Here is a 27,579-nt window from a genome sequence, read left to right on the forward strand (position 1 = left end):
CGCGCTCCGCGCCCGCGGTGAGTGCCCGCGCCGCGGGGAGGGAGGGAAGGCGTGCGGGGAGGTGGGAGCCCCTCGGAGCCCCTCTGGGAGCGGGGGTGGGGGGAAAGAGGCGGCGAACCCGGGAAAGGTCTGTCCGGAGCCCCGCGAGGGAGCGCGGCCGCGGCCCCCCCCGCCGCGCACACGGGGCCGGTTTCGTGCCCCGCTCGGCAAGGGCAGCGCCCCGGCTCCTCTGGGACACGGGGGACCGGCCCCGAGGGACCTCAGCCCGCCTGAGCATCCCCTCGTCCCGGCCCGGCGCGGCCCCGTGTTTACGGAGTGTCGGGGCACTCGCCGGCGGGGAGGAGGAGGCGGAGGCGCCGGCGCTGACAGCGCGGGATTGATGGAAAACGGGGGAAAAACAGAGTGAGAGGAGGGACACCGGGTGGTCTGAGCAGAGCGACAGCTCTCGCTACAGGTGACCGCGCGGGGGGGAAGGTCGGGAAGCTGCGGGAAGGGGAGATTTGGGGAACAGAATCGGAGGAGATGGAAAACCGCGAGGGAGGCGGGCGCGGACAGATGAGACCCGCGGGGCAGGTGACACTCGTGAGGCCGGTGTCGCCCGGCGGGGCGGCCCGGGGCGATGCGGGGTGGGTCGCGCGTGGGGCCGGCGGCGCCGGGCGGGCGCTGTCCGCGGTGCTGAAGCCCCGACGGGGCGGCCCCGGCCCCGGCGAGACTCCCCCGCGGTCGGGGGAGACCCACGCACACGGGCCCCGTTCGCGGCTCCGTCCTCCCCCCGGCGCCGGCAAAACTCCCCGCGACTTGGAGGCCGGTAATGGAGTTGGCTTCCTCTTTACGTCACCCCGGCTCGGTGCTGTTTATTGATTCCACACGGGTATTTTGGAGCTGACTGGTACCAGCCGTCTGCCCGCCTCGGCCCCGGGTAGGTGTGCTCCAGCAGCCTAATTTCGCCCCTCAAATTGCTTTCCAGCCCAGGTTTTGTTGCTTATTAAACAATAGTTTAGGCAGATGGACTTAGTGCCTTCCTGTCACAGGCTGTGCTGAAAGTGCTCTGTTACAGGGCTTACAAAATCAACACCCGACTCTGGGGAGGAGTAGGAAGCTGTATCACTCTGGTCGACCCCAGAGAAGATTTTTTTTTGTCTGAAAAGGACCAAGTCTGATTTAATCTAGCCTATTAGCTAATTAATTCTCCCAGTGTCCCTGAGTAGCAGGCAAGTACATTTTAGCATGCCAAGGCATTTGTTTAACTGCCCAAGAACTGTCATGAGACTCAAAGTCTGGTTGCTAAAGATATTTACGTGTGTTTGTTTTAGCGGTACACGTACTTAAGGCATGTGATTTACTGGAGTTGAACAACACATTGTAAACAAACAAAAAACTGAAATAATAAGCCAAAAATGACACTAGAGAGAAAAGTAACCTAGATTAAAGTGACAATCTGTTCTTAAACGTGCTCTCCATGAGGAATCATTGTTGCATGAGAGCAGAGAATTAAGGCAAAGATCCAAGGCCTGATTTCCCTTTTTCATCTGTCGAAGGTGCTAAACTTTGCCAGCAAAACAGAGACTGATGAGTAGTAAATAATACCAACAAGGAATATTGGATCCTCTCAAAGTAAAGTCAAATGTGCAGCACATATCTGAGAAGACAGCACAGAGGCAAGAGCTGAGATAGGACAAGCTGTTGAACAAGAATGAGGGAAAAAACATCTTGTTCAGTTGCTGCTCAGTAAGTGGCGATGGAGGAAGGAAATTTTATCTCAGCCCTTAGAGACAGACTGCTAGAATACAGTAGACATCAACAAAAATGACAATAAAACTGTAAGTGAGGAGCAAAAAAAAAAAAAAAAAAAAAAAAAAAAAAAAAAAAAAAAAAAAAAAAAAAAAAAAAAAAAAAAAAAAAAAAAAAAAAAAAAAAAAAAAAAAAAAAAAAAAAAAAAAAAAAAAAAAAAAAAAAAAAAAAAAAAAAAAAAAAAAAAAAAAAGGAAAGAAGAGCCAAAGCCTGTCAAGGACTGGAGAAAGGCCCTTGCAAAAGAGGAACCATGGCACCTGAGAATTCACTTCATTAAAAAGAAAGGTGATGTGAATCTTGCCTCTACAGAAAGAAACTATTAGGCACTGATTATTAGGCACTGAGTTATTCCTCCATCTGCCAAGGAGAGACTCAACATGAGCTAGTGCCGAGGTGCTGAAGCCCAAACATTCCAATTTAAGTGAGGGATCACATTTTTGAACAGTGGAGGGCTGATGACCTGATGAAGGAGCCATCAGAAAACCTGCTGGATTCTCCATCTGTTTATGTCAAGACTTGATGTCCTCCCAAAATATGTAACTCAGCCAAAACAAGTCATTGGGCTCCCTGCAGGAGTAATTGCCTGGAAACTAATGGCCTGCAATTCAGACAGAATTAACTCGGAGGACTTAATGGTACCTTTGATTCTTAATTCTCCAAGTAAGGCACAGGAAGGTAGAGGTATCCCAGCCTCCCCTCTAGGCAAGTACAACGTTCCCAGTGGGTGGGATTTTAACTGCGTGCCAGGAGCAGAACAAATGACTGGCCAGAATTCTATTTTGAATCCCCCATTTTTCCAACTGGTTTCATTAATTAACTCTCCCTAAAAATAATCTATTTCTTTGTGCCTATTGCAGTGAAGCATTTAAAAATCATTCTCCTCAGGGAGTCAGTTATGACTCTCAAGTCAAGACGTATCTTATCCTTCTCCGATTTTCTTTTTTTAGGATTACATGAAAATGATGAAAATTCATTCTTTGTGTAAATTCAGAGTCTCAGATGGGATCGTATCAGAAAGGATTCCAGCCAAAATTATTTTAAAGGGTATATTTGTAGGCTGATTTGACACTACTTCCTTCTCAAGCACAAGACAGTCTGTTTTCTCAGTTCTGAAATCACGCACATATAATAGGATTTCATCCATCTTCCCTTGAAGGCAACAGGAGTTTTTCTAGAAAATTCAGAGAGAACAGTGAAAACCTCCTACTGGCTAAATTAATGGTTTTCCTGTGAAGCCCTTCAGCACTCAAGCAAATAGGAGGGCAAGAACTTACACAAACATAAACACCATCCTGGACTCCTCATGAAAACAAACAAACCAGTAAACAAAGAGGACAACAGAGCAGCCTGTAACAAACATTTAGCCTCCAGGTAATCAGAATTTTGCTTTCAGAGCACCTGAGCTATTAACATCATCATAATATTTATGTGTAAGCAACATGTCATTGTTTGGATTATTAAGACATTTTAAAAATAAGAATATAAAAAGAAAGCAAATACTTCTTCATCCATGAGTGGTAGTGGGATCAGTATGTCACTCAAAAACAATGCTGGCGGGTGGGCACTATTTGTGTCTTTCACATTGTTTAAAAATAATTAAAACCCCCAAATCACTCCCAGAATAAAAAATTATATATATATATAAATCACTCCTCTATAAAATATAAAGCCATGGTTGGGCTGAACTTGTCACTCTTGTGGGAGATAGAAGATTTAGGGATGCAAAGCATCCCGAGACCAGAAATATAGCAGGCATTTTTAAGCTACTTCATATGGATGTGAAAACCTGGCCAGAGTCTCACCTCAGTTCAGGGTGAGTCTGCTGAACTCATTAAACCACCCAAGGTGTAAATGGGAGCAGGCTCTAACTTAGATCCACAGAGATTCCTAAAACATTTTTCAATTACAAGGGATGAGACAGAGTTAAGCTGCGGTTACCAACAGGAAACTGCTCCCTACTACAGGGAAATGTTTTTCTTTTATATGTTTCCTTGGCTCATCGAATAGCAGATAGACCCTGTGGTCATCTGCATGGCACTGGATGTCCTGACCACTGATGCTGCCACCAGAGCCCATTCCTTTCTGTCACCAGGCAGGAACATCTCTAAGGGAAAACTATTTTTTCCCCACAGTAAAACTGTCAGAGTGAAGCTCTGGCACTTATGAAACAAAACCAGCGAGGTGGAGCCACCACACAGCACGTGACTCCGTTGTTTTTGTTCCTCAGCACAGTGACTGTATCAATAATTCACCGAAAGTCATGATACCATAAATTAAATCTACCTGGCAGGTGAAAAGAAGAAGAGCTTTTGCAGCACGGGTTTTTCAAGCACCACAAGCTAATTCTCAGAAGACAGTGTTACAGGACCAAGTGGTTTGCTGCCCATGGGGAAATGGGTTACTGCTGCCGTGCTGCAAGTGCCTATGGGGGTGACAAAACTGTGTCAGAACTTCAGGGTGATGTCTGTAAAACCACATGTGTGCATTTAGTCTCTCTCAGCAGTAACTGACTCTTGCTTGTTGGTGACCATGACCTCAATTAGTGGTTTGGTCCCTTCCTCCTGCAGGTCCCTCAGCTCCCTGAGTGTAGGCTGGGACTTCCCCAACAAAAGTTTTTAAAGCTGAGGATGGAGACCTCCCTTCATGCTAGACATCACTTCCACACCTGGGCATGTTTCACCCACAGCAGCCTGATTAAAACTTAGCATTAATTTGTGCTTGAGGATTATTGAACCAGGTCTTGATGCTGGACCTATCGAGCCATTCTACTGAGCCACTGCTCCACAGTGCTCAAAAATGCCAGGGTGGCTCCAGGTAGGATTTGGACACTCTAGTCTGGTAGAGAAGGAAATGTGTGCTTCTCCTGCCTGTCCTGCATTCTCAGCTGGGACCAGGCAGAAAGCCTGACTGGTGACAGGCGTTGCACCACTCCAGCCCTGAGGCAAGGAGCTGGGGAAGCATCCGGATATGCCAGCGCCTTGTCTAAGACACCTGGGCAGCAGCAGGAGTGTTCCACTCGTTAACCAGCTGAGGAATCAACAGGGACCAGGAGCTGTGCAATGAATAACCAGGGGCACCAGCTCTGCACAAAGTAAATTAAGACAGAAGGAAGCAATATGCCAAGTTCCTTTGGCTGAGGGCTCTGGCACAAGCAAGAACTATGGCAATAATATTCCAGCAGCTCTACTGTTAGTTGTTTGTGAGTGGGCACACCAGTGGAGTTGTTACACTTGCCAGGCAGGGCAGCACCCCCTGAGGAGACTCCACTGGCTGTAGCTCTGTTGTCTCAATGAAAGAGGTTGGGGTTTTGGGGTCTTGCCGCTAAGGGAGGCTGAGAGCAAGTGAGCAATTAGGTAGTTCAAGCTGGAGGTAATCGTGTTGGCTCACGCTGATTCCCTTGCTCCATAAGAACATCTCTGGGCAGTGCACGTTCACCACTCAGGGATGTTATAATACCTGAACTTAAACATTTTAAAGACACATCATTCTTCATTTAATTCTGCTTCTCTACTACCACCCCAAATACTGATTTAGTCTTAGATGTGCATTTTTAACTCACTGGGAAATGTCAAAAAGCCCTCATGCTGAAGCTCCAGGTATTACTCACGCTACACACTGCTTAGGTGTTACGTTGCCTTTGCCTGACTGATGATGATAAGTGACTAAACACAGGAACCCTGTTCTAAATCATCATCTTTGATCAACCTGTGCTCACATTACTCATATAATGGGTTGTGTTGAAAAGCAGGAGGATTACTCGTGTAAAGCAAGGATGTTTTGTCCTAGTGAAGAGTAAGAATAAGCAGCAAAATGTAATAAAAAGCAGCAGGAGCTGCTATTCACTTCTTTGGAAGTGTAGTGAATCTACCTCAGGCTTCTGCTGAGGAATTTAGCGACACAGGTGACAAGCAGCCAAATTACACCCCCCCTCAGCTCAAAGCTCCCATTTGCATACGCAAAAAGCTCCCGTTGATTTGCATATGTTACTACTGCTCCTTCTGGAACCCTTAGCGGGCTTGGGGTTGAAAAATGTGTCTTTCCAGCTCCTTCTGGGGAAAGCAGTTGTTTGAGAACCTCTCCTACGTTAATTTGCTGATAGCCAAAATAAGTGGAAGCGGGGCAGCGAGGCATAATCAATGACATTTGTATAATTGCTGATGGAACACGATCACTAATTAATGAGAGACGGCGTGCACGTACAAAAGAAAAACGCATCTGAAACCTGGCAAGAGCTGATTTGTGTTTGTAAAGCCTGATGTGTTTACTGTGTAAAGGGCCAGTTCAGGACTCCTACTAAATTATTACAGAAAGCTGGAAGGATTGCTGGCGAGTGAGAGTCAGCAGTGAGAGGAAAAAAAACCCAGCAGTTTCTTAGTGGGGAACAAAGGAATCTCTATAAACCCAGCAATCTTCAAAATAAAAGTAGAGGTTTAAAACCAGTGGATTTTCAGGTCCTGTGTTTGATATACAGGTAAATCTTTCTCTGGTTCAGTGATGAAGCCTCTGAATTTAAAATGCTACCCAGAAATGAAATAAGTTGTCACAATGATGCATCAGCCAGACTCTTGCAACAGTAAAAATCCATTTTGTTTAGAGAGACTCACACATTAATAAATAACCCATTCTGTGAATTATGTCAAATGAAAAAAGCTCTCCTGTCTGGCTTGCAGCAAACCATAATGACTTTCATTCTGTGGTATAAAAGTATGGATCCACTGAGGGAAGAAAAAGAAAACACAGCCCAGTAATTAGAGAGATTTCCTCCTGTGTGTTGTTAAAGCAAAGACAGTTTTGAAATGAGTATAATTCTAGAAGAGACCGTCTGGTAACCCAGGACTAAGTGTTTCAGAGACACAAAGGCAGCCCTTTCCCACTCCAGCAGTGGGATTTGATACAGAAAATGTGCTATATCATCAAAGTGGTAATTACTGAAAGTATAATCTACCAACCAAAAGCAGGGAAAAGCTCAGAGCTGCAAACACGAGGCTGCAACCACTCCACTGATGCCATCAGCAGTCATACTGTTAGACCTCAGCAAGGCACATCTAGAGGAGCGTGAATCATTTTTAGCATGGTTTCTCTTCTGCTTCCATAGAAAACCCAACTAAGTTAATCACCACACACTTCTGTAAGGCAGTGGCTTTCTCCATTTTACTGAGAGAGGAACAAATTTACTAACCTCGTGTGGTTTCACTACTCACCTAGAGGGATCCTGTCAGAACAGCCCCAAGAAGTTCCTGGTTCCCCACTTTCTGCTCAGCTCACCCATCTATTGATTTATCATTTCCCTGCATTAACCATATCGTTACACCCTTTAAGGCTTTTACTTTCCCATCTCAAGTCAACAATGACGAACTAAACCTTTTAGCGAATGTGTAAATTGATTGTGCCTCTTTCTCTGCAGTTCTCTCTCTTTTTTTTTTTTTTTTTTCCCCCTTTTGGTGGTTAAATAGCTTTTTTTGCAAACCCAAATGGAGCTCTTCATGCATATTGCATTACCTACAGCTCAGCACACACAGACTCTCGTCTGTCATACCCTGAGCTCATTCCTATGCTGCTCTGCACCGTGGAAATCATGCCTACCTGTACAAAAACGGCAGAAAACAAGTGGAAAACCAGAATTCCTGGTAGTGGACTGCCTTCTACAGACACAAGGGAGAGGGAGGGGAGAAAATCTGATGTCTTGGACAGGTGGATTTACTAAGGGGAAGGGATGTGCTTTCAGGGATGCACATGAGCATCTACAAAAGGGTGAACAGTGCATTTTGGCTTCTGTGCCATGCAGGCTCTAAGAACTGTAGGTGCTGCCTCCGAATGCCTCCAGGCCTTAGGAAGGAGGAAAACACTCATTCCTCCAGTCCCAGAGCTGTTTCCCACTAGCCTGGTGCTCCAGAGGGTCCCTGACAGCCTGGACCGACTGCTTGGCGTGTGATTAACCCTTGCAGAGCATAGAACAACTCAGTATCGAGGGATCTGCTGGCCTTCATCATGACCAGCTCTAATTTCACCTCTGAATACATCACTTATCTCCCATCTCATCCAGGTAGGAAGATGAGCCCTCAGCCACCAAAACCTCCTCATTGCTTTCCTGCATGGACAGGCTGCCCCAGAGCAGCGCTTAAAATAGCGATTAGCTATTTGCTTGGGACATAGGAACCACCAGCCGCAAGACAGAAAGAAGCTTTAACATCTCCCCCCTGCTTCCCTTTGCCTTTTCCCTGATAATTCAGGCAGTCCAGTCTCTCCCCACCAAGGACAGCAGTTAAACCATCACACTGTATCCCCCCTGAAGGCTGGAAGGAGGCAAAAAAGGCTGATTTCTGTGTACATTCTAATTATATCACTGGATTACTGTCTATGCTCTTTAACTCTTGCACTAGAGACCAGAATGCAAAGTTTAGGAGCTCCTTGGGGGCTAGCTCTGGATGCATGGCACCCTTGCCTTGTGTCTTTGGTCCAATTAGATATTTCCTCTTTTATTTTTTTAAAAGAAGTTAATGATGTTTAGCCAGCTTGGAGCGGTGCTAACATTGGTGAAGCACTAAAAATAATACAGATGGAAATAACATAGAAAACAGCCATTCAGCCTCTCCACTTCCATTTTGCTGGGGAAGACACACACAAAAAATCCCTGAACCCGTTTTTTTTAAGTTGATGCAACGTAGAAAGTTAGTCTTAAACCTGAGATATTATCACTGGTTTGATTTAGCTATAGTTTTAGTTTAAATTAACCACAGCTCCACTCGAATCGCTCCAGCGGAGGTAAAAATGGAAAGATTAAAAATAAGAAGAGCCCAAAATTACCAGCAAAGGCAGAAGGCCAGATTGCCGAAGCTGGACCCACGTGGGCGGCGCCGGGACCGGCGGGGACCAGCCCTCACTCTCGGCTCTGTGCCTGCTTTTAAATCCCTTTAAGGAGGGCTGACGGTGGAGACAGAGCCAGCTTTTACAGTGGCAGCCCAGCTGGGGCTCCGCACTGTAAAAACAAGCACGTAAAACTCCAAATGAGATGGTGCTCGTAATGAAAACACCGCGGTGACGAACAGCCCCCGGCACAAGGCTCCGCTCCGAGCTGCTGCCCGGCTCCCGCATCGCCCCGCTGACGTCAGTCCTGTCCCTGCTGAGGAGCTGTAATGAAATTCAGGATCCAGTGCCTCTTCAGACGCCGCTACCGAGCTCACAGTCAAAGCAAAACGGGGAGGTCAGAGCGGCACATTGTTCCGCTTGTCCTTTTTTTTTTTCTGGGATTGCAGCGGGTTTGCTGCCTGGAACCGCCTTTTCCATCATCTCGAGCCACCTCTCGCATCCCTTTGAGCCTTTGGGGCTCCTTTTCCCCAGGGAAATGCTTTAGCCCAGCTCGGCGCGCCGCCCCTACGAGGAGGGGGTTTGAGGGATGCTGCTCCTACATCATAAACACGCGTGTTTCCATTCCCGGGGTCTACTGCAGGCACTGCCTTGGGGATTGGGAGGAACCTGCTTCAATCCCGCATTTCTGGAGCTCATCTCCCCTGGGCAAGGAGGAAGGTGCTTTCCCCCTAGAAAATCCTGCAGCAAACTGCGTGCTGCTGACCCAGCTGCTGGGTGCATCCTCCAGTTTCCCTCTGTAATAATTACTCTGGGAGCCATGGAAAAGCAGAGAAAAATCCAACCTTTTCCTCTTAATGAGGGCCCCGGTCTGGCTTTCCATCAATATACCAACAGGAGCTCTCTTTTTTCATTTGCCACGATCGATATTCTGTTTATTTTACATCCTCAACAGCTTTATAACAGAGATCTTTGCTCAAGAATACTCCTATGGCCTCCTGGACAGATTCTTCTGTCATTAGCAGACAAATCAAGTAAGCCAGTCCCAAGATGTGGTTTGGGGAAGGTTGTCTGGGGAAGCTGGAGCTGTGGGGGTGATGAGGATGGGTGGTGCTGTGGGGCACCGAGCTGCATCTCACCAGCAGAACGAGTTTTACATCGGGAATTATTCAGCACTGACCCAGACACTAAGGAAGATCCGTGCCTGTAAATACCTACACCTCTCCTTCTGACTTGATTGCATTTTAGTTAATTCACCCTGATGAGGAAGAGGGTTTCAGTACAAACAGCAGTCACTGACAAGCACGTGGTGGCAGCCAGCAAGGAAAACCAACCCCAACAGCCTGATGATGGAGAGCTGAGCAGCTCCAAAACCCGGCTGCAGCTTATCCCCTCTGAGCCACAGCTCCCTGCATCTTCCTGGCTTTATGATGAGGAGAGCAGCTTAAAAAAAAAAAAACCAACAACAAACACAAGTATAAATTCCCTTTCCTTCCCACTGAGTGCTTTTAGTCAGCCAGGGTGAGTGGAGCAGAGCAGAAGGGAGCTGCCTCTGCCCCATGGAAAGGGTTGCCATCCATGACATATTTTTTCATTGTTTCAAATGGAGTGAAAGGATGTTTTCCAAGCTACAGAGCAGCAATATGCTGATCTCATTTAAACATCTGGAATAGTTTTGACTGACTGCTTTAATTGAATATAGCAGCAATTATCAAGTTATTTCATTTCAGATGTTTTGAAAGGTTCTTTTTCTTTTTCTTGGTCACTTAGGGGGAGCCATATGAATTGCAGGGTTGTGTTGGGCTGCCATGCAGGAGGATTTGGTCACAGCCCAGCCCCGGGTAGCTGGAACTGCTCAGCAGCCTAAATCTGGGTGCATCACCAATCCACCAGCCAGTTCCTGCTTTAAATTTAAAGCATTTAAAATATTTAAGGCTTTTTTCATTGTTTTAGCAGTTGAGATTATTCCAGAGCAAGTCTGCTATGTCTTCTCTTGGAGCTCTTTGCAATGGTGGTGAGAAAGTAATTTCTATACCATGATGTGGCTGGGGAGTCAACTGGGCAGTCCAAATCAGTCATGTCCATCTCTCTTCAGCTGGGGGAATGCACTGATTTTTCCAGTGTGGATGTGAATCTCTCCAGCAAGACCTGACCATTTACTACCCTTCCCAAAGCCTTCATCAGCCTCTTACAGACACGCCAGACAAGATGATGAAAAATTGCTGATCTCAAATCATATTCCCAATCCCTCTTAAAAACACAGGGCAGGTCTTCCCATGTCAAAGCACAACCTGGTGATGGGACCAAGGACCAGCCCATGGCCTCAGCACCTCCATCCCACACCGTCCTACCTCTTCTGATGACCCTTCTTGGCTGCTTTAAGTCAGTTTGGTGCAAACCTTAACATAGCAACCTGAGCCTCTCAAACTCAACTAGGAGCACCCATAAAGTCCAAGGTAAATAATTATGCAAAGCTTGGGAAGTGGGAAGCACTGTAAGACCTCTTTGCCAGCCCATGCTTCAGACATGCTGTGCTTTGGGTAACAGGAGGCTGAATTTTGGGTAGTGATGAGCACTATTCTTGGAGAAGTTTTTTTCCCCTGTGGTTGAAACCACAGATGCACATCTACTTGGGAGCAGTAACAATTTTTCCTTATTATTATTCCCAGCTAGAACATCCAGCCTTTCAGCTTGTGGTTGCTTGAGGTAAAAAAAAAAAAAAAAAAAAAAAAAAAATCAGCACAATTTGAATTGTGATCAACCGAAACACGAAATGAATGCTGTGTTTCATTTAATAAACTCCAGCAACACAAGGCTGCCTGGTGGACACAATGTAATTTGTTTTGGATGTAAAGATGGAAAAAAAATAATTGTTTTGTCTCCAAGGCAATTAGAGAATGAGAAAGATTTCTGTATTAACAGGAAAGAAGCTGCCAGGTTAAAATTCATATTTCATAAACTGTTTTTCCTGTTCCTTTGTATTAACTTGCAAATTGTCAGTTCTTGTTGTTCTGCTCAAAGCTAAGTCATCATGTGTCACTAGGAAGTCACTGCTGCTAGTATTATGAGAACTACACAGTTTGTGAAGAACAGCAGAAAAGGAAGTGGGAATGGCAGTTGCTGAATAGTTCTTGAAAATATGACTGGGGATGAAAAAGCACAGAGAAAGAGAAAAACAAGATAATGTCATGATTTTTAAGACAATCCTAGAACAGATGGGTTCAGGCAGGATAATTCAAAAGTATTTAAAAATGGCTTGCTTTTCAGTGGCCAGTGAAGCTGGCACTGCTCTTACTGAGTTTCCCACCCAGCTTGCCTTAACTACACAGAAGCCAGATCCCAAAATATGTTTCAGTTACACCAGCAAGAACACGTATCTCAATTTAAAAAAGCATTCCTTAAGCCATATTTAAATAACTACAAGAACAAAGTGATAAATTGAATGAAGGAACCACACAAAGGAGTCTTTTCAACTTTATGATTCACGGGGGCCTGAACAACCAGTACCTTTTAAAACTTCCCCCCTCAGGTTTCACCAGGATGGCAGTAGCACGCAAAACACCCACAACCAACCAGTGCAGCCAAAGAGCTGTAACATTGAACTTCTATAGCACCAGAATAAAAAAATAAATCACCTGTCCTTGTAAGGACCAGTTTGTGGTGATCCAGCCCCGGCCTGGCACAGCTGAGCAGTGGTCTCGACACACCAGAGACAGGAGCTAAGCTACAGACTTCCTTAATTTTTTGCAGTACAAGTGGATGTTTACAAAATGGTTTGGGTTGGAAGGGACCTTCAAGATCATCTCATTCCAGCCTCCCTGCCACGACCAGGGACACCTTCCACTAGACCAGGTTGCTCCAAGCCCTGTCCAACCTGGCCTTGGACACTTCCAGGGATGTGAAATCCACAGCTTCTCTGGGCAACCCGTGCCAGGGCCTCCCCACTCTCACAGGGAAGAATTTCTTCCTTTATCTAGTCTAAACCTGCCCCCTGTCAGTTTGAAGGCCCATTCCCCCTTGTCCAGTCGCTCCATGTCCTTGTCCAAGTCCCTCTCCTGCTCTCTTGGAGCCCATTTATATACTGGAAGGGGCTCTGAGGTCTCCCTGGAGCCTTCTCTTCTCCAAGCTGAGCAACCCCCAAGTCTCTCAGCCTGCCTCCAGAAGAGGTGTCCCAGAGATGGTCCCCTCATAGTCTGCCATGGTGATGGTGCAAGTGCGATGCTGTCAGGCTTGGAGTCACGCTGTGTCCTGACCAGTTCCCAGTGTGCCACAGCGGCACCAGCACCTCACAGTTGCATGTAGCCATCGTTGCTTTTGGTAGCAATCAAGCCATGTAATGAGCACTTGGAGGAAATCAGGTTCCTGCTGCTTGTAGCACTCCAGCAATGACCAGGGTTACAGCCAAGCAGGCAGGAAGGAGGGCAGTGCATCCCTGCTGTACAAAACCACTGGGATGGAGGGAGGAGATTTCTCCACAGCAGCAGCAAAGGTGAAACCAAAGCTCTCCCAGCACTGGAATCCAGTCAGAAAACAGCTCAGGGGGCCCTTTTGGAGCACAACCCTCTCTCCTTTGCTATTTCAGTCAAAAACTCTGTTCCTCTCTCTTGCAGCCGGGCCGCCAGCGCGGGAGGGAGATGCACCCACAGCCCTGAGCGGGCACTGCCAGAACCGTCTGTGACCCCTCTGTGGGGAGCCCAACCCCGGCCATGAGTGGGTTCCTCTCTCGGCTGGACCCACGGCGGGTGCCGTGGGGGGCTGCGGGCCGTGCCCTGCGCGCCCGTGTCCTGCGCACCAAGCCCGTGGAGTCCATGCTGGAGGGCACGGGCGCCGCGGCCACCCAGGGCGCCAGGCTGGCCAAGGTCCTCACCACCCTCGACCTCATCTCCCTGGGCGTCGGGAGCTGCGTGGGCACCGGCATGTACGTGGTGTCCGGCCTGGTGGCCAAGGAGATGGCGGGGCCTGGGGTCATCGTGTCCTTCATCATCGCCGCCGTCGCCTCCATCTTGTCGGGTGAGTCGTGTGTGGGATTTTGGGTAGTGTTGCCATCTCGTGCCACCTCGTGCATCCTCTCCACTCACAGGGCGGATGCCTGGCAGAACAAGCTACAAGGAGGCAGCACCTTCCCCACAGACACTAAAAAACCATTTCCCTGGTTCACCCAACTCGTGGGGTGCACTGTCCCTCACTGCCCAAATATCAGACCAAACCTTGTACTGGGAGCCAGCAGCCCAAGCACAATTATCCCAGTGGACTGCCAATGCCTTCCACACGGATGGAGCCTGTGGAATTTGAGACACTGGAGAGTTTTGCAGTGTGTGTACCGGGCTGAGAGCTTGGCCAAGCCACAGCACTGGAGCGAGAGCAAAACGGGGCTTGTGGGAAACTCAGTTCCAGCAGGGAGGATATCAGCGGCTTGGGCAGCACCAGGGCCAGCTTCCTTTTGTTGACACGGCTAACAGTTAAGAAATTCCCGGAATTAAGAAATTAGTTCTGGGGTTGATTTTACTGGTTCCTATTCACGCAGGGTCACTCTTTGAATTTTCAAACAAAAAACACAACAAACAAATGTGCAGGGAGAGAGGAATTACGTATTTTAGCGAAAACCCTGTGAATTCCATCTCCTCTGTAGGAACCCAGCTGAGCATATGGCTCGAGCTGCGGTTTCCACATGAAGCCAGTACTGCTGGCATTTGTCCTTTCCAGATCAGTGCTAACATGATGATGTGATGTTCCTGCTCTCCCCCGCTCAGAGGACTTTGCATGCTGTGTCAGTCTGGTATCCAGCTTTTGTCTGCTTGGGTTGGATAAGGAAACCTGAGTAAATGGCAAAGGGCTTTGATAGAAGCAAACACAGCAAAAGGAGCCAGCTCAGCTTTTCAAGCCTCCAGATTTTTGTAGGTGGAGGTGGAAACACACCGTGCTCTTTCCCGGGGAGGTTGCAGTGCTGCTCCATGGAGATCCCACCAAAGTGCGTGCGAGTTTGAACCCCTGACATCCTGCAGCCCAGAGGCACAGCCCTGGCACAGCACAGGAGTGAGCACCACATTCTCTCCAAAGCCCACAAAAAGAGCAGAGAGCTTGCAGTGAGATCTGATGCTTATTTGAGATCCCAACAGAACAAATAACCCCAAACGTCCACTTTTTAACAGAGGCAGTAGATAACATCAGTGCCTCTCCTTTCTTACCGCCTGCTTTCTCTCCTCTGTGAGGGTTTGGCTGGCTGGGATGCAAACCAAGAGCAAATGGAGCTTGGGTGGGTCTGTGCTAACAAAAACATGCTGTCCTCCAGAAGGGGCTGTTTCACCCCAGACATGAGCCCTGCCCCGCAGCAGGAGCTCCTCCCGCCTTTGCCCACGGGAGCCCGCGCCGCTTCCCACTCTGCTTTCATCTCCCCTTGCTTTTGTAGCCCTGGGAAAGTGTTTTGTGAAGGATGCAGTGTATTTTGATAGTCTCCTTGGCCGCTTCCTCGCTTCATCCTTGACACTGCTGTTGTTTGTAACAGCAACACTTTCTTGGCAAGTAAAACCAAGCAAGAATTCGGGAGCTGGACGGGCTGTTGGACTCACTGGGGATGTGATTTCAGCTCTCACATCGTGGTTGCTCCTGGTGTGCCAGGCACAGAGTTTAGGCAAGTGTGCACAGACAGATTTTAAGGAGCTTTTCAAAGTTTTAAGGCCAGGTGGGACCACTGGATCACCCACTCTCCCTTCATCCATCACAGATCACCAAGTCAAACCCCACGGGGTGCGCAGTGAGCCCAGGAGGGGCTTGGATTAAAAAAATTTCCAACAACAAAAAGCAAACAAACAAGACCAATACCATCCAGATAGTCATCCAGCTCACTTGGGATCTCTGACAGTGGGAAACCCCTCTGCACTGTTCAGCCCAGTTTCAGATGGGGATTTTTCCAATTTCATCTACTCAACAAATTCCTGCCCCAAGGTTTAAGCAACACGTACCCTATCAGGGTACTTACACACGCACTACAATCCATTAACCTGATAAACTAAATTAAATCAATTATCCTCTCATTGGAAGGCCTTTTATTTAGCTCTCAAGTAGAAGCTTCCCTCCACAAAGCCTCTGCAGGCTCCTCTGACCACCAGGATTTCCCACTCACACACCCATGTCTAACCAAGCCCCCTTCTTGGCAAAAAGTCAACAGTTTGCATCTCACCCAACCTCACCACCCTCTCTGCAGCCTTTTTCACCAGCTCTTGCTTGGTGATCTCCTCTCCTGAAGTAATACAGCCTTGTAGGGAGCACAGTGCCATGGTCTTACCTGGTACCCATGTGGGAACAGCTCACCAGCAGGCAGGACGCTCCATGGAGCAGGAGGGAGCTGAGCATGTGCCTCAGGTGCTGCCTGGCTGCAGGATGAGGGCTGGGTTGAGGGGATCCAGCTGCAGCTGCTTGGGTGGAGCTGGAGAGATGAGAGTCCTTGTTCTAAGGAATCTTTCTTTACGAAGCTGCCTCTTATATATCAGCACACAGTGATCATGAAACAGAATGGGCAGGCTCAGTGGCTTGCTGCAAATAATGTGACTGCCTCAATTAATTGGATGCTGTTCATTAACAAAGGGTGACCCTTCTGGGTTTTTTGCATGGTAACATGAATTATTTGGTGTTACCTCCAGCGCATCTGAAAGGCCTCTTTCTGAAGGTTTATTTTTTTCACCTGAAACGTCACTCCCATCATGCCAGTGCCCTGTGAGGTGTCTCATAGTTCCTGTGCCAGGCAGTATTGGGAGGGTCAGAATCCACACTGTGGCCACCACCATCCCAGCACACCAAAAGCACCAGTTCCTCATTCCACCAGTTGTGCTGCCCAGCAGCTCTTCTGTAGATGGGATCTTAGAAGGGCCGATGCCGTGGACCAAACCCCTCAGCTGTGTTTATGTCCTGCTGAATAATGTCAACCACTGTGTAATGACACCAGTGTTATGACTGCCACACCAACTGCACAAGTGTAGCAGACATTTTTGGACAAGAAATGGTGTCCTCTGTAGAATGTTTGCCCTTCCAAACAGCCACGGTGTTGGCTTGTTTCCTTCAGAAGCTTGCAAACACTCTTGACTGGGGGGGAAAGAGAAATCTGTCTCCAAATTCAAAGAGCTGTGGCACAGAGGATGTGCCTAGTCTCTTCCTGCAGCCTCCAAGCTGGACTGTGCAGGAGTACTGGGAGAGCTGCATCCCTCTGGATACAGAGGGTCAAGGTGCTGAACAGCTCAGGCTGCCAAGGAGTAACTCACAGTGTTGTTGTGTAGTTATATTGTAGTAGTAATCGTAGTAGCAGCAGTAGTAGTAGTAATAGTAATAATAATAATTTTAGTAGTATTATTCTACACTGCAGATGCAGCAGATTACTATATATAATATGTATTTTATAGATATGCATATAATATGCTGATACCTAATGCTGATAACCATAATGTATTGCTGTAACCAATGCCTAGTGAGAGACTTCCCTTCTATTTTGGGCTCCTAGCAGAACAATTGAAAACTCAAACATTTTTTACATATTAATGTCCTTGCTCCGTGTATCGATCACAGTTGTCTTTAACTTGTTATCTTGTCGTTGGCCAAAAGCAGAGCTGCCTCCAAGAAAGTGTGTATGATTTTTAGGGCCATCAGAGTGTGACACTAGATACCTGTCCCCATCAGAGCACCAGTTTCATAAATCATTCAGGCCTGTAGTTATCTGTGAACGTCGTACCTTTGCAGAGCACATGCATTTTTCATCAGCTTTGAATAATGACTGTCAGTAGGGCTGGATGGATGATGGGGATGTTTTGCAGCTCCTGTTGGGCTGCTTTACAGAAATCAAGTTTTGAACAGCCCCATTGCAAAGCAACACACATGCAGGTTGAAGAGTGAATGGAATATAAAAGTCATCCAACACCGAGAAAAGAAGCGCCACCAAATTCAGTTTAAGAGATTCAAAAAATCTGTGTTTGTACTGTATAAAAACTGCACTTAGAGTGAGAGCAGCCACCTCATAATGTTTTTATAAATTATTCATTCCCCTCTCTATACTGAAGTGATTGCAAATTTGAAGCAATTATTATCTTTTAAATAGAGAATAGTATATGGTAAAGAATTCAATAATTACTAAGTGTTTACACAATGATAGTAACAGCCTTAACCAGTTCACCCATATGAGCTGTGCTGGGGTCTTTGGGGCAGTGGTTTTGGGGTTTAATCAGTGTTAAACATGCAAGACACTGTGTGCCCTTCTGGCTCTGGTCCTGACTAATATTTGGGGAATTTATAAGTAAGTCCATCCATTCCTTTTAAATAAAAGCTAATGATTGTTTTAAGGCATCAATGTGTCAGGGTCAAGTTTTTATTAAAAATTATCCTGACATAGTAAGCACACAAGGAGTTCAGAAGGTATTAATGTCCGCTGAATTCTTCTCCCAAACAGTTCCAGTTATTCCAGTTTTTGCTTTTCTTTTCTCCTTCTGCACAGTTAGTTTTGCAATTATTCTTTGGAAGATTTAAATATAACATTTTTCAAGTGTTAAAATAACTAATGTTCTCTATGTGAGATGTCTTCAAACTACTCTTGCATGGGTATGAACAAGAGCAGGGATGATCAGGGATGAGCAGGGATGCTTGTGCCTGGACCTGGCAATAACACAATAACAGTTGTTTGGAGATGGGAAGGTTGGGGCAGGGAGAGGCGTAGCCTTGTGTGAGCCCTTCAGTGGCATCTTGATCTGGGCAACAGCAGTCCAGGATGCCATGTAAACATTTAGCTAGTTTGAACTGTGTCTCCTCAAAAAGGAAAATCCATCACAACCTGATTTTAGTGGAAATTTGTCTGGTTTTCAAGCCAGGAAACCGGGGATGGAGGGTCACCGTGGCCCCCTGCGATGTCTCTGGGCTCCTGATGCTGGCTGCTGCCCTGACACCTCCCGGCACCTCCTGGGAGGTGCCACCAGGGCAGTTTCGCTTACCTCCTCTTCCAAGCACATCTTCCTTATGTCTCCTCGCATTTCCCCACGCAGGCGTTTGCTACGCCGAGTTCGGCGTGCGCGTCCCCAAGACCACGGGCTCCGCCTACACCTACAGCTACGTGACCGTGGGGGAGTTCGTGGCGTTCTTCATCGGCTGGAACCTCATCCTGGAGTACCTGATCGGCACGGCCGCGGGGGCCAGCGCCCTCAGCAGCATGTTCGACTCGCTGGCCAACCACACCATCAGCCGCTGGATGATCAGCAGCGTTGGGACGCTGAACGGGCTGGGTGCGCCGCGCCTCCGAGTAGTGGGGGTCTGGAAAGCAAATTGGAAGCTCCGTCAGAAGTCAGACATGGATATTAGGCTTCTTTCAGTATTTACCGTCTGTCTGGCCCTGCTGCTCTGCCTCGGCAGGCGGGTTTGCGGGCAGGGGTTGAGGGGGTGGGTTACGGGGTAAGTTGAGCCCCTTCGGGATGCGCTGGAATTTAGAGTAAATGCACAGAAACAGTCAAATGTCAAAGGGTAGTGACAGCACAGAAACACTTCACCCAGTGCAAACACCCTGCTCAGTCCCACTGAGGCACACACGGAATTTTGGTAGAGAGCACAGGCTGGTGTCTGCGGCACTGCCACGGACAAACTCGGGGCTGTGGTGATCCTGTATGACCATCATTTCCAGCAACACTCCCATGGGTCCTATCAGTAAGTAAACCAGCCAGATGTCCTGTACCTGTGTCATGAAAACTTCATGGCTGATGGATTTTTAATGAGTATTTGTCAGATACGTGTTATGCAAACTGGGACCTGATCATTTGTTTGCTGCTCTCCCAAAACTCTGAACAGTGTCTTGAGGCGTCACTATTTACCACCTTAATTAAACAACTTTAGCTGGTGGAGTTGGGGCTATCTAGAGACCGCCTTTGCAATGAGACCAGTGGGTTCTGCAAAGCTTCAAGGTCTGGAAAGTGTTTAAAACTCCCCCACAGAGCTCCTGGTGATGCTGTGGATGGAGAGTAACACACCTCTTTTCTCTCACCTAGGGAAGGGAGAGGAGTCATACCCCGACCTTCTTGCTCTGGTCATTGCTGTCATTGTCACCATCATCGTGGCCATGGGGGTGAAGAACTCGGTGGGGCTGAACAACGTGCTCAATGTCATTAACTTGGCAGTCTGGATCTTCATCATGATTGCTGGGCTCTTCTACATCAAAAGTGACAACTGGGCTGAAGGGCAATTCCTGCCGTTTGGATGGCCAGGGGTAAGTCCTGGGCACGTGGAGGGACACGCAGCACCTAAATGGTGCCACACACTCAGCTTTGCCCACGGGGTGCACACCCTGCTTCCACTGCACCCTCCAAACCCCAACCCTGCCAAACCCACCTGTGCTTTGGCCAGGGACCTCCAAATCCCAGGACCGCAGGCTTGGATCCAGACCTGCTCAAAGAGTACAGCAGTGCTTTGCTTTTGTCTCCTGATACCTCTTAGCATAAACCCAGAACTTCTCCAAAATGCCCTCCTGGAGAGCCAAACCTCACATGGAAGTATCCCCCAGGAAATGCCACTAATTACCAGGCCACGGAGCAAAATGCTGTGGCCATCCGAGGCAGGGAGCTCTGGAGGAGCTGGCTCAGCCTCTGTGGAGTGGGGAGATACTTGTGTTGGCTGGTTTTCAACAACAATGTTCTCAAGCATTTGTTTTGAGCACTTCATAATGTCACCTGCCAGTACTTATTTTATGGATGTTCCCTCATAGCTTACTGAGAATTTGGACATATTTGGCTTTTTTAGCTTGCTTGCACTGGTTTTTATCCAAGGATGAACAGAGACTGAAAATATCTCAGCTGGCCTGAACCCAAGATAATTTCTCAGATTTACACTGCTCGACTCCATTGGGGTTTTGTGCAGAAAAACAAGCAAGAAAGTAAAGTAAACCAAGAATCTTGATAATTGAAAGGATCCCAAGCTGCCATACAGTCCCTGTACCTCCCTTCAGTAAATCAATACCTCTCTGCCAGAGAACAACAGTGAGGAGAAGAGCACTGAGGCTCACTTGAGGGCAGAGGTCATCTTTACCTTCGGGTTGTGCTTGGCTTTTTATGCCATACAGCAGGAGTGAAAAAGAGGGAATAGAAAATACCTGTTTTGCTCAAATTCAACTCACCAAGCTGAGAGCAAAACCCCTCAGTTTGAAAAGGTACATGTCCAAAACACATCAAACCCAACAGGGTGGTCCCAGCATGTTCAGCTGGTTGGTTGTCCCACAAGTTGTTTGTAAAAGTAAATCCACCAAGCACAAGAGTGAGGTGTAAAAGCAGTAAAGGGTATACTTTAAAAGGTAATTACAGATAGTCCCTAAAAAAGGTGAGTTTTACTGTGTTCCCTATTGCCAGTGACTGAGATGACAGAGCTGTGATGGACAGGTGGTGCCCAGCAAGCAATCAAGATGTATGGAAGAGTTTCACAGCTCCAGATCAGCTCACTCACAACCAGGCAGTCTTTACCCTGCTTCAGCATCTCTTTCCTACAAATGTCCTCGCTAGTATTGTATATTTTTAAAAATCACATCAAAAAAAAATAACCAAACAGTACAAATAATTCTTCATCCAAGGGCTCCAACGTGTGCTCCTAACCTGTCTGCAGCTTCCAAGCCAAACAGGGGTTGTTTGGAGAGCGGCACACATCTGACTGCTGCTGCTCTCTCCTGCTTCCTCTGCTAGCGGCTCTCGCTGCCCCATGAGACATCTTGCTAACACAGGACGTGTAAACATGTTCCAAATCCCTGCTAATGTAAACGGATTTGGGGTGGAGGACTGCGAAAGCAAACCTGAAATCGGTGGATTGTTTTCCCCTGCCACTGGGGCCCTGAGTGGGCACAGGTTCTGTGGTGTGCCCTGAGTTGCAGGTGCCTCGAGTGGCTCAGGACACACACAGAAATCTTTCCCCCAGACTGGATCACTGGGTTAGGGGTGCTCCTGGGGTCAGTCTTTAGCTTTGTGTGCATCCCCTGATCTGCCCCCGCTCACCCCTTAGCTTAGACAAGGCAGAACTGGCCTCCTTCAGTTTTTGCTCAGCTCCCTCTCCCTGGCTGGGTGCCAGCCACCCTCCTGGCACCCAGAAGGTTGATCCTCCATGCAGGTGCTCAAAGGGGCTGCGACCTGTTTCTATGCCTTCATCGGCTTCGACATCATCGCTACCACGGGGGAAGAAGCCAAGAATCCCAACACCTCCATCCCCTACGCCATCACAGCCTCACTGGTCACGTGCTTGACAGCATATGTGTCTGTAAGTACCATCTCTACAGGGTAAATGTACAGAAATATGCATGTAAGCAGATATTTTTTTTTTTAATACATATACATAAGTATAGTGTGAGTCCCTTCTGGTCATCTGCACAGCTCCCCTCCCCAGTCTGAGGTGAGGTGAGCCAAGGTGCCAGTCTGACCCTTGGACAAGGTCCCTTTCCTTGGTAGGAAATGACATCAATTTTGTTTCCACGTGCCTGCAGTACCTGCCAAGGCTCCCCTTGGTCACAGCCTGGTTTGTCCCCAGGCTCCTGTCACCTGACAAGACCCCTCTTCCAGCTGCAGGGACATGGTGGCAGAGTTTTTTTTTCCTCATCCCCACCCACAGCTATTTTTGCATCCAGGATTGCAGGAAAGCAGAAGGAAAAGCATTGCAGCATCCTTTCTCTGTGTTTCTGGGAAAAGCAGCACTGCCTCTGCTGGAGATATGGGAGAGGGTCCAAGTGAGGGGAGGGATGGGCAGGGATGGCCATGTGAGAGATTCTGCTGCTCTGCAACCCAACAAATGCATGTATGTGCTCAGGGATTTTCCCTGTAAGGGAGCAAAATTGAGCCATGGGGGAGAAAAAACGTTGTTCTGATCATTTCAAAGAAAGCTTCTCGCAAAACCAAATTCTTTGGCTCAAATAGGATCATAGTGTTTCCCAAAGGAATACAATCGGGATTTGGGGTCTGTCCCATCAGGAATGCAAGTCTCAGGTAGCGCTGTCCCAGCAGCACGACGTGGTCAGTGGGAATGTTACTGACCCTGCCAGTCCCACCAGCCCCACCAATCACACCAGTCCCATTTGACTCCTGTGTTAGCACTACAGCAAGGTTCAAGTGTCCCTTTCTTGCCTTTGAATAGCAGGGACCAAGTTCCCCCAGTTTTCTGGATTAACCACCCCACAGCAACGCACGTACAGACCCAGCCTCCAGCATTTTACATCCCCTCCACAGGGGACATAGGAGTACAATCCAAACCAGACTTGAAATCTTTTGGGTTTCCACCTTTGACAAGCAGCCCCCACACCCTGAGAGTCCCCAGCAGCTGCTGGAGCTGCTGCTGACACCCCTGTCCTGCTCCTCTGCCCTTCCCCAGGTGAGCATGATCCTCACGCTGATGGTGCCCTACGATGCCATCGACACCGAGTCCCCTCTGATGGAAATGTTTGTGGTCCACGGCTTCTACGCAGCCAAATTCATCGTTGCCATCGGGTCCGTGGCTGGACTGACCGTCAGCTTGCTGGGCTCCCTCTTCCCGATGCCCAGAGTCATTTACGCCATGGCTGGTGATGGGCTGCTCTTCAGGTCAGTCATGCCCACACTGGCATTTGTTTTTGGCCCCTTGGGACCTGGAGGGGAATTGTGCAGGGGGGTGGGGGCTGTGCTGTGCCCCAGCACCCTTGCAGTGCAGGGAGCAATGGGCACGCAGTGACACACCGCTTGCAGAGCAGGGCACACACCAAAACAATATCCTGGGGGGGGAATATCGGGAGTGGTCTATCCAGAAGTTTCTCATTTGGTGCTGGTACGTGGAGATTCCTCGTATGTGAGGATGAGGGTTTAATTCCACAGTTACTTGCAAAGGAGATCAACTTATACACATAAAATCTAGGTGCTTATTTGCAAGTGTTCCAGCGCCCATTTCAGAGCTGTTCAGACCCAGATCTAACTCTAGATCCAGCCTCAGCAGTACTGCCAGTCACCAGCTGTCTGGAGCCTAAGCTCCAAAAAGCAACAAGACCTGAAGGGATCCCAGCCCTGAGTCTGTCCCTTCCAGCTGGGGATGGGTTATTGCAGCAGAGAACTGCTGTGAACACGCAATTTTAACCTTCTGCGACTCTTTTGTGCTCCAGGTTTTTGTCCCACGTCAGCTCTTACACGGAAACTCCCGTCGTGGCTTGTATCGTCTCCGGGTTCCTCGCGGCGCTGCTGTCCTTGCTGGTCAGCCTGCGGGACCTGATAGAAATGATGTCCATCGGCACCCTGCTCGCCTACACGCTGGTGTCCGTCTGCGTCCTGCTCCTCCGCTACCAGCCCGAGAGCGACATCGACGGCTTTGTCAAATTCCTCTCCGAGGAGCACACCAAGAAGAAGGAGGGCATCCTGGCTGACTGTGAGAAGGAAGCTTGCTCCCCAGGGAGCGAGGGAGAGGAGTTCTCCGGCCCACCGACCAACACGTGCGGGGCGAAGAATCTGCCGTCGCTGGGGGACAACGAGATGCTGATTGGGAAATCCGACAAATCCGCCTACAATGTGAATCACCCCAATTACGGCACGGTCGACATGACCTCGGGGATAGAGGCAGATGAGTCTGAGAACATCTACCTCATCAAGCTGAAGAAGCTGATTGGCCCTCGATACTACACGATGCGGATCCACCTGGGGCTGCCGGGGAAGATGGACCGTCCGACGGCGGCCACCGGCCACACTGTCACCACCTGCGTGCTCCTGCTCTTCGTCCTGATGTTCATCTTCTGCTCCTTCATCATTTTCGGGGCAGACTACATCTCCGAGCAGAGCTGGTGGGCTGTCCTCCTGGTCGTGCTGATGGTCCTGCTCATCGCTGTACTGGTGTTCGTCATCTTGCAGCAGCCAGAAAACCCCAAGAAGCTGCCCTACATGGCACCGTGTCTGCCCTTCGTCCCTGCCTTCGCTATGCTGGTGAATATCTATCTCATGCTCAAGCTCTCCACGGTCACGTGGATCCGATTTGCCGTCTGGTGTTTTGTGGGTGAGTCCCAGATCCATTTATCGTCATTTTTTAACTGACACTTTTTTGAAAGGTTGGTAATAATAACAACTTCCCTACTTGGAGTGCTTAGGCTGAGGCTTCTTCAGCTGGGACATGCCCAGTCCTCTTTGTCTGCCCCGTGTCATCCTCGAGTTCTTAGAGATCTCATTTTCTCAAGCCCCTGAACCACACCTAAATGGAAAATTACACCTCCAGGAAATGTCAGTTTGATGGAAGCAAACTGCTGCATGCAAAGGTGACTATTTTGATGGCTTTTGTGATGCAAGGTAGGCGGGTTCTGGAAATTGCCTGGCAGGCAGGTTTCGTACAGAAATCAGCCTGCTTTCTTGCTATTTCACCCACTTGAGCTCTTCAGCAGCCCACACCAATATCTCAGCACTGTTTCCAAAGCCTGGAGCTGCCCAACTCCAACAGCCCTGGGGAAGACAGAACCAAGGGACCAGTAGAATGTGTCTCCTTGGTCTAAATTCTTAACTATGTGGCAGGAGCACCTTAGGGCTCACAGGCTGTGTTGTGGACCCCTTTTCCCCCCAAATTTAGGCTTTCTGACGCATAGCCAGGAGTCCAGCATATCCACAGTTTCCCTTGCTTCACATTGCAACCCACTTACTCCACAAACCCAAGAGAAATAGGCAACTCTCATACCTCCTCCATGCTGAGCCATTGAGCAGGAGCTGCCACCTGCAGCATGGAGAAGCCATACTCAGGGCTTTTTTGTGCCTTGAAGGCAATAGGTGAAGCTGCAAACCCAGGGAAAGCCCTTCTACCTGTAAGCAAAGATGACTCCAAAGCATCAATTTAATCTGCTGTGATTAAGTACTTTCCCCTGCGGGTACATCTAATACCTCCTCAGCTGCCAGCACTGGCAATAAGTGAGTTAAGCCCCTGCATTAGGTGTTATGGGCTCCAGCAGCCCATCCACAGCTGTTTGTGTGCTGGGAGAGGCACATCCCATTGGTTTCTCTGGCAGAGGCGTGTGGTCCTGATTTAACCTCACAAGCAGTCAGTCCCCTGTGGTCAGTCCACAGCATGTGGAGGAATCCGGGGTTTCTCCGTGCACACGTCTGGTGTAGGTTAATCCCAGGATCAACTGGAAATGAGATCTCTGGATGCATTTGCGCTCAGGGAAAGCACTGGTGCAGGAAGGTGAGATCAGGCAGGGGCAGCAGCTAGCTGGGGTCCAACCCTCTCCCTCTCACCCACTGCAGGTCTGCTCATCTACTTCGGCTACGGGATGTGGAACAGCACTCTGGAGATCAGCGCCCGGGAGGAGGCCCTGCACCAGAGCACCTACCAGCGCTACGACGTGGATGTCGACCCCTTCTCCGTGGACGACGGCTTCTCCTTCGCCCCCGAGGGCGAGAGCTACCCGGGCTGGGATCCTCCCGAGGACAAGGGCTTCTCGTACCAGCAAATGGCGGGCGCCAAGGAAAGCCATCGGACAAGTAGCAGGTCGAAAAGCAAAGGCAGGCACAAAGCGCCGTCAGAGGCTCTCATCGCCAACGACGAGTTGGACTATTCGCCCGAGTAGGGGGATGGGCAGCGGGGCACCACGCCACTCAGACCACGAGGAAGGGTCCCTGTGGCTCCCCCATCCTGTCCCATCCTCCCCGGGTCCTCCACCACCGCCCTGCTCACCTCCGGTCCTCGGGACACGCTCTGCGATTGCCGTCGACCCCGAACCAAAATCACTCGTGGCCCGTCCCAGCTCCACCAGTCGGGTCTCGCCCCGGTGAACGCTGGCTGATCCCCCAGCACCGGTTGATCTCCTGGCACCAGCTGCACCAGTGGAGGCACTGGAGTGGGAGACGTGCCAAACTGGGAGGGTGTTGAGAGGTGGAAGGAGCCGCACGAGGGGACGAGACAAGTTGTCCCCGGGGAATGTCCACCTGAAGGCCACAGCGGTGGGATGCCACTCTTACATTTTTGGCACTTTCTTGGCATGTGTGTTTTTTCTCCTTTGAATCACCTAAAGTGACAGCTGAGCCAGAGGCACGGGTGGGTGGGTGGGTACAAAATGGAGATGGACAAGCTCTTTCCAGGGAGTAGCTCAGAGGTCGATGGTTGTTTCCATCACACAGTGTTTCCATGGCCCCTTCTGGGGCAAAGGCACCCAGTGCACACAGCAGTGCTACCCCGAAGTCCACCCCCACACCCCGAACCCAAGTACCCCAAATACAGGGATTCAAAAGTAATCCATGTCTTAGTCCAACCTTGAAGTCCCAGCACGGCCCAACATCCCTAATCTGCAGTTGGGACCCTGGTCCCGTTTCGGGTCACAGCGAGGGCTGTGAACCACTCTTGGCTAACCCACCTTGTACGAATGGTCGACAAGGACCACACGCTGCTCCTCTGAACATCACCTGTCTGAGGCTGAGCACTGCTTCCAGCACCTTGTGTCCTTTCCAGAAACAACTGCACCATCATTCCCTCACCGTGCTGGGCACATTTCAGTGCTCGCTCTGGCCTCAGTGCTTCAGGGATGCATCCATGCCCTCTCAAAACAGCAGCGTCCCTGGGTCAGCCACGCCTTGACAGGGCTGGGCCACACGTGGTGAGCAGAGAGGACTCGGCAGCTGAAATCTGTCTCCCTGCTGCCATCTCCAACTTGTACCATTCCCTCTGTTTCTGACTTTGGCTTGGTGGGTGCTGTATGAAAAACACTGAAATGCTGCTCGTTCCTTAAGTGTCCATATTTCAGTCTGAAACCAAACAGAGCTGGCGGCTCGTGGGGCAGAGGTGGTCAGCAGGTGGATGTTAAACCCCCTGGGCATGGCCATGGCCCCTAGCAGTGCCATCAGACTCCCTGCTGCCGGTGTCCCCACAGAACCACTGGCAGTGATGGGGTTTGGTCACTGATTAGCAGCAGGTCCAGTGCTGAAGCCCATCGAGCTTAGTGTAAAACACTGTGATGGAGGAGCATCTTTTTGAATGAATAATAACCAAAAAAAAGCACCCCATCAGACAGCAACACTCATCCTC

At 49.1% G+C, this 27,579-nt stretch overlaps 1 protein-coding gene across 1 annotated transcript; it reads left to right on the forward strand.

Moving 5' to 3' along the window:
• SLC7A14 (solute carrier family 7 member 14) lies at window positions 1-27,579 on the forward strand. The gene is made up of 8 exons (XM_027891308.1): window positions 1-17; window positions 13,206-13,605; window positions 18,609-18,845; window positions 19,599-19,816; window positions 21,694-21,840; window positions 22,942-23,150; window positions 23,699-24,576; window positions 25,806-27,579. The coding sequence occupies exons 2-8, from the start codon at window positions 13,302-13,304 to the stop codon at window positions 26,126-26,128; spliced, it is 2,316 nt and encodes a 771-aa protein (XP_027747109.1). The 5' UTR covers window positions 1-17; window positions 13,206-13,301; the 3' UTR covers window positions 26,129-27,579.

Source organism: Empidonax traillii, unplaced genomic scaffold (genome assembly GCF_003031625.1).
Source record: "Empidonax traillii isolate 1590-97213 ecotype Southwest subspecies unplaced genomic scaffold, ASM303162v1 scaffold319:size813200, whole genome shotgun sequence".
NCBI classification, from domain to species: Eukaryota; Metazoa; Chordata; class Aves; order Passeriformes; family Tyrannidae; genus Empidonax; species Empidonax traillii.

Excerpts from the sequence above, each read along its gene's own strand:
- SLC7A14 (XM_027891308.1), top strand. The coding sequence starts at position 13,302 with ATGAGTGGGTTCCTCTCTCGGCTGGACCCACGGCGGGTGCCGTGGGGG. Across the intron at positions 13,606-18,608 it reads CGTCGCCTCCATCTTGTCGG|GCGTTTGCTACGCCGAGTTC; the intron begins GTGAGTCGTGTG and ends TTCCCCACGCAG. Across the intron at positions 21,841-22,941 it reads GCTTGACAGCATATGTGTCT|GTGAGCATGATCCTCACGCT; the intron begins GTAAGTACCATC and ends GCCCTTCCCCAG.